Genomic DNA, 12,952 nt, shown 5'->3' with positions numbered 1-12,952 from the left:
GGCGGTCCATCTAGCCATCTATAATCTCGACTTGACATGAGGCGCCAGACTCGACATGAGGCGCCGTGGCGCTTCTCTGCTCCCACTCCTAGTAGAGTCCTTGTCTCCTACGCATGGAAATTTAAGCTGATAAGTGGTTAGTGATAGTACCGTCCAATTTGCACTCCCAAAATAGCATCCAATTCAATTCTTAAGTTCGTGTTATCCTCTGTGTAAATCAATTTATTCACACCTTCTAATTGTATATTTTTACTGGATCAAGATTTCATCACCGCTGCCATAATATTTCTTGGGTTTAGACGTGAGGAGGTGTGAAGATCCAGTGTATAATGTGTATTCTCCAGGTTTATTTGAAGGCACTTTGAGTAATTGTAGACTATTTTGCCTACCATTCTCTTTCACTTTTATCCTTCCGCTTCATTCCTTCTCTCCCTTACACGATTTTTTATTAAGAAGAAGAAATAGACACCTAGATTGGGATTCAAACCTAGGTACGATTTTTTATTAAGAAGAAGAAATAGACACCTAGATTGGGATTCAAACCTGAGTGGTTAGAATGCACGATCACACCTTCCACCCTCCGAGGTTTAGAATGCACGATCACACCTTCCACCCTAACCAGTTGAGTTAGGCACACTTCCTTCGTGGGCATGTTTTGACTGCATGTTTTTGTCAAGCGCCTGATGAAATTAGTTTGTCTCAGCTGAAATGTCTCTCCCCTTTAGCTCCGACGCCCCGTCAGAGCAACCTTAGCCTACTCCTACACGACTATACCAGTTAAGATGATCCAAATTGCGAGGAATTCTTCGTTTTCCTTACTGTTCATGGAGCTGAACAAGCAACTTTGATGTGCAGGTTCTAGCTAGCACGGAAAACATCGTGGTTCCAGTTCTTTTCTACCCGAATCGCAGATGAATGCGTGTTGAATGAGGCACAAGCACAACTGCACAAGCAGAATAAACGGCACATATTGCATGACAAAAGATGGCGATTACCGCAATCAAAGTTGAGCACTACGTTATTTATAGCACGAGTAGCAGCACACCAAGTTTGCAGGTTGATCACACAGCAACATATGCGAATCTGTCAATAGTCATTGATAGTTTGGCACAACCATGTCTCGCATAGCTCACTCAGGTTGCTTATATGTATGAACTTAGGAGGCTGCGACTGGAATTGCACCCATGGCTTCAGAATTCAGATCAACCTGCATGGGAATTGAGCCTTTGTTAGTGGAGAAGGAATATGTCAAAGAAAAACATAAACAGAAACGCCAAATTGAATTATTCTAGAAAAAAAAAGGCGCACAAGCACATGGTCGCATGTTAATATCAGGGAAATCTACAACTTCATTGTGGACTCCTCAAATTCAAGCATAAACAAACTTGCCAGTAATCTAAAATGATCAAGCCCACAGGGCAAATATTTGGCTAGAACAATAGAGCCAGCATTGAACTTATAAAAAAACTTTGCAATATTTTGAGATCTGATGCATTGCTCCAAGTTGTAAATAATTTTCCAAACTTCAGTTCACAATAAGCTGCATTGCTCGATGAAAAAGTAAAATGTGATCTCTAAAGAGGCCCAAGTGCTGACAAATCAAGTCATGGCAGCCACATTTCTTCTGCTAAGAACAAGACAGTAGGACACCATCACCTCCATGTTCAAGCATGAATAAGCTATTATTGGCACATGTGGGTTGCTAAGCACACCACATTGGTTCGACCCATATCATCAGAACTGAAAGGAACAAACGATGGGACGATCAAATCCTTATGGTTCACGTCTCCCTTGTCAAATTACTCCATCCACCTTTCGTTTCATTCCAATTTCGTTTCATTCCAACACATAAAATGTTGCCAAAACAACAACTGATAATTGGACAACAGCTCAATAGAAAATAGGTTATGATAATCTAACGAAATAGTCAATGTCAGTCACTGAAACTAAACGACTGTTAGAAGCTAATCTAGATTCTAACGCTAGAATAGAATCGTGTAAACAGATGTTCTCCCGATAATCATTCAGGTTTCCAGTTTTTACTTTCACTTCGTGCATATAAAATAAGCCACCATAGGAACTACAATATCCAACAAGGCATGATTTGGTAATCAAGGTTTTTGGTAATCCACCATAGGAACTACTTTCACTTATTAGACTTTGTCACTAAATGTCATGTTTTTGGTTACTAATTCTGCTCGCTCCAAAAATTCAGGCAATAAAACAAAGTTCGGATGCCAAGACATTTGAATTGGATAACATTCCACGTAGCCAAGAAACCACAACCACCACTAACAAAGACTCACTCAAACCTCTCAAAGTTAAGCCTAAATCATTACGTTCAAAGCAGACCATTCAGGGAAAAAAAACTAAGCAGAGATTATAGACTAAACTGTAAGTGTAAAAGCTTCAGCACATTAAGCGATCAAATATTTGGCAATTGCTAAGTGTTATACGATCAAAACACTCAAGATAACAAATACTGAATTGTATCACATCGACATTGTGTCTCCATAAATAAGCCGTCTCATAGTTTCATGGTTTAAACAAGTAGCAAGCATCAATTGATCAATTAAAATTTCATGCTGGGTTAACAGCTTTGGACACATAAAAAAACAACTATTGAGTACGATAACAATGAAAAAGTGAATCAATCACGTTTCTAAGAAACTATAAGCAAAACACCACTAAACTAAACACCAAAAAAAGTATGTCAAGCATAACAAGAGGACAATTAAGACACCAACAATAATTATAACCAAAATGGGCATAGCATGACTTAAGAAAATTTCAGCAAAACGCTGCAATAGTTGTAAAATGATCTGCAAATACCTTGTAGCTACCAGCAAAATAACTAAGACCAGGATTAAATGTTTCAAGGACAGCCAAGCATTAGACACTGTTCGCCAACCTCTAGTTGACCAAGCCTCAGCTCCTCATAGGTTTCATGAATTCAACTGGACATGGAGACCAGAGTCAAATTGGATAAGCGAATATGGCAGGAAACAGCTGCAGAACCCTTACTGAACTTTGACATAACAGGTTACTTGGTCTCAATCACCAAACATTTGCCGTTACAGGTATCCAATTTGAGATTCAGAGTAGCAAATTACAGTCATGTGCACAGCTGACAATTCTACAACTACAGCTACTGAAAAACTAACCCTCTAAATTACCCTATCCATCAATCATAGGAAATCACAACTAAGCGAATTAATAAGTCAGGCCTGCAAAAGAAACCCTCCTAATCAATCGGACATCCAGGTAATAACTAAATCAGGAGAACGAACTGAAATGAGCATATGCCGCACCCAAGTTTTTTTTAAAAAAAAAATCACTCAGCTAAGCTACTCCCAGCGATCAACCGACAATCTATAGCATGCCAAACGAAAACCAAGTCACGCGCGCAGGAACGAAGAGGAACAGCTCCGAATCCGGGAGGGATTCGTACCTGATAACAAAGGCATGTGGAGTCAGGGCAGCTAGTTGTAGTAGAGCTCGAGGCCCATGCCGTCGTGGATCTCGTAGTCCTTGAGGGTGATGTGGTCCTTGTAGATGTTGTACCACTTCTGGATGCGGATCTTCTCGGGGCGCGTCCCCGTCTGCGCCGCCACCAGCTTCTTGAGGTCGCCGATGGTGTCGTCCTCGTTGCACTTGACCCGCACCTTCTTCCCCAGGCGGTCGTTCAGCACCACCTCGATCATCTTCCCCTCCTCGCGCTCCTCACCCTGCGCCCCTTCCGACGATCCTCAAACCCTAGGTCCCTGACTCCGGCGGAGACTTCCCTCGATCGCGAACGAAGGCAGGAGACGGCTGTTCGTGGGGAAAGACCGACCGCCGCCTCTGCTTTTTCAGAGAAAACAGGAGGAGGTTGCCGTCCGCTGCATCTGGACCGTTCATACACAATTCGATGGCCCAGATTCCACCACTGCCCAGACCACCGAGTCTAAAAGTTTATTCCTCCGAAGAATCCAGATAAACTGGACAGCTGGCACGCACACATCAGACCAATTGACTTCTTTGACAAAACACGTCAGCGCTGATGCACACGTCGCTATTCCCATTCCAAATCGGCAAATCTGCAACATCCCGCCCTTCCTCGTGAACACCATTGGCAGCGCAGCAACCGCTCTAAACGAGTGTTTGGTTTGAAGGTTTAATTGGAACGGGTTCGACCCATGTGGACCTGCGTTTGGCTGAAAAACAAAATAGGTTGGATCCGTTCCCGATGGGAATATTCCCCTTAGACGCAGGTCTGTCTCATCTTTTGCGTGTGAGCGAGGGTGGCATGAGGCAGCGTTGTGCGAGCCTGCAGAGCTGGATGGGGCGGAGGAAGGGCCGTGTTGGCGTCGGCGCCGGCATGACGGGAGGCGAGGCGGGCCAGGAGGAGCCGCCTGGCGGAGCATGACCGGGGCGCGCTCAGGGGGCCACCCAAGGCCGCTTCGCCGCCGGCCAGGCGAGCTCGGGGGCTGCCCAGGGGAGCTCCGCCGCCGGCCGTGCAAGATTGGAGGCCGCCTAAGGAAGCTCCGCCGCCGGCCACGAGGAAGCCCTCGGCGAGCGCGGAGAACCCCGCGCACCGCCGGTTCTTGGCTTGTTGCTTGCCAACCTTGTGATTAGGTGATTTGATTGCCAATTCTTTGTACCATTAATTATTAATTCACTATCACAAATTATTTAATCTCAACTGATTTATAACGATTGTGTATTTAATACCCCAAGTTCATTTGTTATAATGTTTATATTAAAGGGCTCAGAGTTTGTTTATATTAAAGGGTCCCGAGTTTGTTATAATGCCATATATATTTGTTATAATGTTTATATTAAAGGACCCTTAGTTTTACTTCGCCCCAAGCCTCCCAAATCTCAGGACCAACCCTGCATATAAAACGGCTCCGGTTCCAGCTCCTCTAGTACTCCAGGGTGAAGCCGTTTTTAACCAAATTGTTTAGTAGAGCTTCAACTGAACCGCAGGAGAAAATGGAGGTAGAGCACTGCCAAACTAACCCTAAATGAAATCGTACACTTGAACGGAACAATTTCAGTAGTCCATCTTCAGTTCAGTCTACAAGTCTGCTTCCATATTGAGGTTGCTGCCTCCATGATTTGCAAGCGATATACAGTGGATTCTTTTATCGTGTTCATCACTTCATCAGCAAATGACAGATTGGGTGAACATGGCCACCGATTGTTTTTTTTTTCTTTGCTTGAACTGCTGTTTTGTACACTTATTAACTTGTTCAACATCCACCACGGCCGCCACCATCTCCTGCTGGTGGCCTACGGCGTCCAAAGCCACATCAACCCAGGTCGCGTCCTCGCGCACCGTCTCGCCCGGCTCGGCGCCGATGGCTCCATTCTGGCCACGCTCTCCGTGCCGGTTGCCGCCTACCGCCGCATGTACGTTCCCTTCGCCGGAGACCGCTACGGTGCCATATCTTACGTTCCCTACTCCGATGGTGTCGACGATGGCTCCTGGGCCAAGGACGCCGACGACCGAGCTGGCTCAGGCGTCGTGCAAGCTCCGAGTGCCTCTCCACCAAGAACTGTTCGAGTACATGGACCAATCACCAATGGCGGCCGAAGGTGCTTGTGAGGCGAGCTGGAGGCGAACGTGCTTAGCTAGGGAGATGAAGCGGCACTTGGGTGTGCTTACCGTTGGTCCCATGGTCGGAAGCACGGATCCAGTTGTTTCACGATAGCGTCGACGAGAAGAGGTACACATGGAGTGGCTTCAACTCACCCGGAGAAGTCGGTGGTGTATGTGTCATTTGGGAGTGCAACGAAGTACACCAAGCAGCAGATGGACGAGATATATTAGGTCTGTTCGAATCAGTCAAAATAAGCAGCAGAGCTTTTTTTTTTTTACTTCTCTCTATTTTTACTGTTCAAATAAGCGGCTGCAGCTTATTTGAAGCTCAGCCGAACACCCCCATAGTTGGAGGATTGCTACATCGTAGGAAGCCATACTTAACTATTCAAGTATTTTTTTATTTTCTTGCTGTAATTAAGTGTAATCATATTATGAAGATCTTGTCGTATTAAAAAATATAGTGGTATAACAGAAATTCAATTTGAAAGTGTAATTTTCTTCTAATAAAATTGAGCTTTGTGGGAAAAAAAAATAGATAGTAGTGCATGCTGCGCGCTTCAAGCGTCAATTGGCGATTTGTCGCATGAAGCGTAGCCAACCGCACCCCTATTCTGTGGCAACAGAGCAGTAGTGGAACGCCTCAACGGCCGAGGCGCTTCCCTCCAAATGTTGCGCTCCCGAGCTCTCCTCGGCTCCCACCCCGACAACTCCTCCCAGCCTTCGGCCAGCCAGAGGTCATGTCCTTCCGCATTGAAAACGACTCGTAATCCAAGCCCAAAACAGCCTTGTCCTGCTCCTCCTGCTCCTGCGCCACCGCCATGCACCACCGACTCGCTCCGGCCCGGTCGTGTTGACCTCTCGCCACGTCCTTCGACCTGACTGCGCCAACATGACGACGTCGGCGAGGAAGATGAGCCAGCTCCCTGCCCCGGCCAGCCGGCTGTGGGAGGCGAGCATCCGAAAGCTCCAGACCATCCGCCGCGTCGGCACCGTCGCGCCCGCTGCGGGCCCCGTCGACGGCAGCGCCTCCGACGCCGCCACGCCCTGCCTCCTCTCCGTCAGCTCCTCGGCGTCCAGCACAATCTACCAGTACCACGACGATGGCGAGGACAGCGACACCAGCACCGAGGGCGGCAACGACTCGGACGCCGGCGACGAGGACGCCGACGCCGCCGCGCTCGGCGAGCCCACCCACGCCGAGCAGCTGCTGCCCAGCGGGGACTTCTACCAGGGCGACCTGCGCGGGGACCTCCCGCACGGCGCCGGCAAGTTCCTCTGGACCGACGGCAGCATGTACGAGGGCTCGTGGCGCCGCGGCCGCGCGTCCGGCCGCGGCAAGTTCTCGTGGACGTCCGGCGCCACCTACGAGGGCGACTTCGCCGGCGGCTACATGCACGGCCACGGCACCTACATCGGCGAGTTCGGGGACACCTTCGCGGGGCTCTGGGCGAGCAACCTCCGGCACGGCCGCGGCACGCAGGCGTACGCCAACGGCGACGTGTACGACGGCCACTGGCGCGACGGCCTGCAGGACGGCCACGGCCGCTACATCTGGCGCCACGGCCACGAGTACATCGGCACCTGGAAGGCCGGCGACATGCACGGGTGCGGCACCGTGATCTGGGCCGACGGCGACCGCTACGACGGCGCGTGGGAGGATGCCAGGCCCAAGGGCCAGGGCACGTTCCGGTGGGCCGACGGCGGGATGTACATCGGCACCTGGTGCGAAGAGTCCGGCGCGGTGCACGCCGACGGCGTGTACTACCCGCCGTCCGGTGGGCCCGCGGTGCCCGTGCCTCGGGAGCCGTGCGAGCCCATCACGACGCTGCTCCAGGAGCTCGAGGCCTGCGAGGGGAAGAAGGCGTCGCTGATGCCGTCGCACAAGATACTGACGTGGCCAGGGGTGGAGGCCGTGCAGAAGAAGCCGGTGTGGCGGCCGCCCAAGGTCAGCGCCGACCACGGGAGGAGGTCCAGCGTGAGCAGGAGGAGCAGCGTGTCGCTGGACCTGGACAGCCTGCAGGCCGAGGGTGAGAGCGAGGAGGCGCGGACGGACAGGTCATGCTTGCGCACGTCGTCATGCATGCGCACGCCGCCGAGGCCGGGGAAGAAGCAGGGGGAGACGATTTCCAAGGGGCACAGGAACTACGAGCTCATGCTCAACCTGCAGCTTGGCATAAGGTATCTAGCTCTGCTTCTTGCCTAATAATATTGTGTTCTTTAGTCGTCTTTACTACCATTCGATCGATCTCCTTTTTGTTTTCAGATGCACATACTGCTGTTTTTCTGAATCTGAAGTTCCCATTCAATTCGTCTTTTAAATTTGAAACAGGCATGCTGTTGGAAGGCAGTCGGCGCCAACTTCGCTGGACCTTAAATCATCAGCATTTGATCCAAAAGAAAAAGTTTGGACAAGATTTCCACCTGAGGGATCAAAGCATACTCCTCCTCACCAATCGTGCGATTTTCGGTGGAAAGACTACTGCCCCTTGGTTTTCAGGTCATTATGATTTATGGACCACTATATGATTAACCTTTATGATGCCATTTTTTTCCTTTCATGTGGTAGTAATTTTTGTGATATTACTGTTATTGCTTCCTATCTACAATGCAGAGCTAATTTGTTCTTCTGTACTTCGCTCCAGGACTTTGCGCAAGCTCTTCGATGTCGACCCTGCTGATTACATGATCTCCATTTGCGGGGATGAGGCACTCAGGGAACTTTCATCACCTGGGAAAAGTGGAAGTTTCTTTTACCTGACAAATGATGACAAGTACATGATCAAAACAATGAAGAAATCAGAAGTTAAAGTAAGTTCATTGAATGCACACTCACACCTTAGATTAACTTTTAACAAGTGATATAATTGAATTTGTGTTTTCTATGTGAACAGGTACTCCTTAGGATGCTTCCAGCCTACTATAAACATGTCCGTGCTTTTGAAAATACTCTATTAACAAAATTTTTTGGTCTGCACTGCGTTAAACTTACAGGAGCTATTCAGAAAAAGGTCAGACTGCTATATTCACAAATTTAAATTTGATGTGTGAGAGTCGTTCAACATCTTTGTAAACATGAAATACAGGTCCGGTTTGTTATAATGGGGAATCTTTTCTGCTCCAACTATGCAATCCATAGGCGCTTCGATTTGAAAGGATCTTCACATGGTCGCATGACAGACAAACCCATTGATCAAATTAGCGAGCATACCACGTTGAAGGATCTTGATCTAAATTTCATCTTCCGGCTAGAAGGATCTTGGTTTCAAGAATTCTGCAGGTTCACATACCATCTGCAAAATTGTCTAGGATGTTTCCCTTTCTCTAGTTAGCACGTTTTAGGAATATTAATTACATATGCGCAAAAGTAAACTAAAAGTATGCTTGGATGTGCCAATCTGTTGAATGAGAAATACTTAAAAATGTTTATAAGTCACAGCTGAATTAAAAAAGACCCAATGATATTTTTTTTCTTTTGGCAAACATAGTCACTAGCATAAGCACCAAGCATTCCTTGCCCCAATGATTTGAATCTCTTTTCAGACAAGTCGACAAAGATTGTGAACTGATGGAGCAGGAAAGGATCATGGATTATAGTCTTTTGGTTGGTATTCACTTCAAGGACAGATGCAAAGATAAGCACATGCATGCTTTCACGTACTTGCAGTTGCAAAAATGTTTGTAGATATATTTAAAGTTTGGAGACTGAAAAATCTCTTTGATGATTACAGACAGCAGCAATACTGAAAATGGAACATCTCATACTACCACTGAAGATTCTGAGGAGAATAGGTATCTTAAAAATACATTTCATCAATCACAATTTACTACTGAACATATTTTAATCCCTAGTTTAATATCATCCCAAGGAATGGTTGGATTGGGCTGGTATCACTGAAATATAATTAGACATGATTTAAACCTAAACAAAAAAAATACGATGAGATTGTTTTTTCACGTGAACATACACAATATATTGTTTATTGTGAAGAGATAAGGAGTAGCTAGCTAATATATCACACCACCAGTGCTTTTAAAATCTAACCGGAAAAGCCTTTAATTTTCACCAGCTGCAGCAGCTTGTCTGTGGTTCAGCATATGTACCTTGCTTACACCATACAACGGCTAAGTATCACATTCACCCTGACATTGACCTCTGAGGAGTGAGGACTAACACAGTACTTGTGGATTTTTTCAGGAAAACGTCATTAAAACTAGGAATTTGCATGCCCTCAAGGGTGGAGAACGTAGCGAAGAATCCCGATAGTGAATTTCCGCTCATTGGTGAGCCCACAGGCGAATTCCAGGATGTCATTTTGTTCTTTGGAATCATTGACATCCTACAAGACTATGATATTAGCAAGAAGCTCGAGCATGCTTACAAATCCATGCAGTATGATCCCAACTCAATATCGGCCGTTGACCCGAAGCAATACTGCAAGCGGTTCAGGGATTTCATTTTTAAGGCTTTCGCAGATGATGTACAATGACTAGTCAATTGACAAAAGAGGGACACATTTAACTAAAGAGAGATTAACAATTCTTTGGTGGATGTTCTTTTCCCACACTGTAGTAAATTTTTTTGTAGGTGACATCATTGACATTTTGTTGTAGATAAACCCTTCAATAGCGTAGAGTTAGCATTTTGTACATTTTCAAACATTTCGTTGTGCAATTAGAGGTAGGATAACTTTAATCACGTCATGAAAGGATGTATATAAGATCTTATTATTCAAGTGACCATTCCTTCACCGTTATCTAATGATATTTTGTTCCAAAGAGTTAATATGTGCTTAATTTGTCATAGTTTCTTATGCAATGCTTTATTATTTATCTGTCCAATACAAAGATGATATGTTGAATTTTTTCCATATTGCTATCAGTTAATTCAGTGGAATATGATTCTGAGATGTAACTTGATGTATTTCAAGAGTTCAGAAATATTGTGTTCAGGAGAACCAAACCCAGAACACAATTGATGCTCCAAACCACGAATCTTTTCAGTGATTTCACGACAGATAGGCAACAATTTAAGCAGAAGAAAAAATTCCGACAACCAGTGCCAGCATATGGGTAGACATACTCACTCTGTTGCAACTCCCAGCATATCCATGCAACAAAACAAGTCTACTGTGGGGACAAGCAGTGCAAGAGGCAAGAGCACAACAAATATCCTCTGTAGCTAGTACCCTAGATGTGTTTGAAAGTCGCTGACATGTGGGTCCGACATATCAGCTACTTTCATAAAATAAACTTGCAATACATTGTAGCGTGTCTGCGTCTGCAAGAAGACCAGTGAACTCTGCTATACCGACTTGAGGAATGTCTTGAGGGATGAGGATTACGTTACGGCCGGCCATAGTGACCATAAACCAAGAAAATGAGCATGCCCTCGGCAGTTGGCACGGGCAGAGCCAGGATCGTTTTGCTCGAGCTCGAGGCGGGCGGGAGGGCAGGAGGAAGCCGAGTCCGAATCGCTTTTGTTCCGGCTCCGACTCCAACTCGACGAGTTCACAGAGTTCATAACATAACGAACTTGGATCCAGATACTTACTTGGGCGTTGCACATCACGAAAAATCCAATCCCCGGCAAAGTCGAGGATCGATGTTGGGCCACCAGCCGCGGCAGCACGACGAGGTGCTTGTCGACGAAATCCTCACACGGTTACCGCCCGCCGCTGCCGAGCCGTCTGCCGCGCGTGGAACGCGGCCCTCACGTCGGAGATCAGCCGCCGCGCGCCGGCCGGAGGTCCTCTTCTTCGTGCCGGCCGCCGCCGGCACCGGCCGCCACCCTCCCTGTACACCTGCACGCTTCGCGACGGCGACGGCGAGGCACGCCGGAGGTCCTCTTCTTCTTATAGAAGTAGTCAAGTACTGTGCTGTTTCTACCTGTCCTCTTTCTTTAAGGTATTGTGCATGTCCATTTTTTTTTTGTGAAGAAACTGTGCCAGTCCATTTGCCTGAGCCATAAATGCCTTGCTAGCTCATCCAAATTTTCTGCTGCTCTGATTGGATTTCTAGTTCGAACTCACCAATATACTAGCCAGTCAAATAAAATTAAGCCCTGTCTCGGTTACACGGTACCAGAAGAAAAGACCTACTAAGAAAGAACAAGAAATGGGATTATACAAAGGACATCCACTTAGGTCTTTCTCTTGCAAAAGAGAACCTTGGAACCATATTTTCAGCTTGACGATTTGCAATTTCCAGCAAATCATGATAAACCGTATAGTTTCTTGGCAGCTTATGTAGCAATTTTTTTCTTTTAATATGGCCTCTTCCATTTCCATTATGCGTGGAAATAGCAGTCTTACATGATAACAGAAAAGGAGGTGATAAAAAGAGAGGGGGAGGTCTAAAGAAGTTCAAGATAGAAAGTTCCTGCAACCTAACCAACCAGAATTTGCCATAGCCGAAATAAGGTGACAGAACAAGAGCACAATTTATCAGCACAACAACCTGTTTTCTCCCAACTTGTGAAGCTGAGGGTTCATGAACCATGAAGTAGTCAGTTTTAGAAATTGTAATGGGTTTAGACTTCTACGTTTTCTTAATAGGTTCTTTCGCCTTTGGCTGCCTTGACTTGGAAGGCGGTGGTCGTGACTTCTTGAGAGGTGCTGCAAGTTCCTTGCTCGCCCCAAAGTTTAGTCCCGGCGATGCAGACGATGATCGAGGAGGGGTGTTTTGGTCGTCGTCGCTCGCACCACTAGGATTCGATGGTGCTAGAGATGGTGATTGAGCAGGATGCGACGATCTCGGTGGTGACGACGGTCCTGGAGGTGGATGTGCTGGAGATGACAGTTTTGAGTTATGAGGAGATGTTCTCTGCGAGGGATCTATGAGAAGCAATGATGCCTTGCCGGGGATGATGATGATGCACCGTTTGCGCCATAGAATGATACCGTGAAGTGCATCTCCTAGTGTCCTTTCCTCGTCACCTCCCAGGAGGTCGAGTTCTAGGCCTTCATACTGACTATCACAAATCTGCTCTAGGCCAACGCTGGAGTAGCTAAGTGGAATCTTCATGCCATGGCTTGTCTGTCCTGGCAGGATTGGTAAAGCACTTCCGTACGTCACCTGTACATATAGGAGAAATAAATTATTAAACTCCCAAGGCGTGGATCAATCGAGATAATTGTATAAATTATAGATATGTATACCTTAATAGTGAGGTTGCCAAATGGTCTGTACAGCTCACATGAGGTGTGCTGAGTAATGTCATCCACAGGGTACCGTCGGTTGTCCTGCACAACCACGGGTAAATCTTGGCATGTTCTCATCGGGGACCCCTGTGAAAGCACAGCTGCTTCGACGTTGAGAAAGGCTAATGATGACGTTGGGATCCGGCAGTGCTCCAGATTGGGC

The 12,952-nt window shown here is 46.8% G+C and overlaps 2 protein-coding genes across 3 annotated transcripts; one reads left to right on the top strand and one right to left on the bottom strand.

Moving 5' to 3' along the window:
• Window positions 1–991: 991 nt before the first annotated feature.
• On the bottom strand, window positions 992–3,840 carry LOC140223568 (ubiquitin-like protein 5). Its single transcript, XM_072295520.1, has 2 exons — window positions 3,452–3,840; window positions 992–1,207 (listed from the first exon to the last, which is right to left on the bottom strand). Exon 1 carries the CDS (start codon window positions 3,702–3,704, stop codon window positions 3,483–3,485), a length of 222 nt encoding a protein of 73 aa, XP_072151621.1. The 5' UTR covers window positions 3,705–3,840; the 3' UTR covers window positions 992–1,207; window positions 3,452–3,482.
• Window positions 3,841–6,479: 2,639 nt separating this feature from the next.
• On the top strand, window positions 6,480–10,077 carry LOC117833229 (phosphatidylinositol 4-phosphate 5-kinase 6). Of its 2 annotated transcripts, none has more exons than XM_072295518.1 (8): window positions 6,480–7,768; window positions 7,920–8,087; window positions 8,233–8,398; window positions 8,482–8,598; window positions 8,674–8,867; window positions 9,131–9,226; window positions 9,323–9,379; window positions 9,786–10,077. In XM_072295518.1, exons 1-8 carry the CDS (start codon window positions 6,480–6,482, stop codon window positions 10,075–10,077), a joined length of 2,379 nt encoding a protein of 792 aa, XP_072151619.1. The 2 variants fall into 2 exon arrangements, with proteins under 2 accessions (XP_072151619.1, XP_072151620.1); XM_072295519.1 differs by having other exon boundaries at window positions 6,501–7,768; window positions 9,131–9,216; window positions 9,319–9,379.
• The last annotated feature ends 2,875 nt before the right edge of the window (window positions 10,078–12,952 follow it).

This window comes from Setaria viridis, chromosome 8 (genome assembly GCF_005286985.2).
Source record: "Setaria viridis chromosome 8, Setaria_viridis_v4.0, whole genome shotgun sequence".
Lineage (NCBI taxonomy): Eukaryota > Viridiplantae > Streptophyta > Magnoliopsida > Poales > Poaceae > Setaria > Setaria viridis.
Note: the sequence above shows the minus strand (reverse complement) of the source record. Positions and strands in the feature narration are given on the sequence as shown.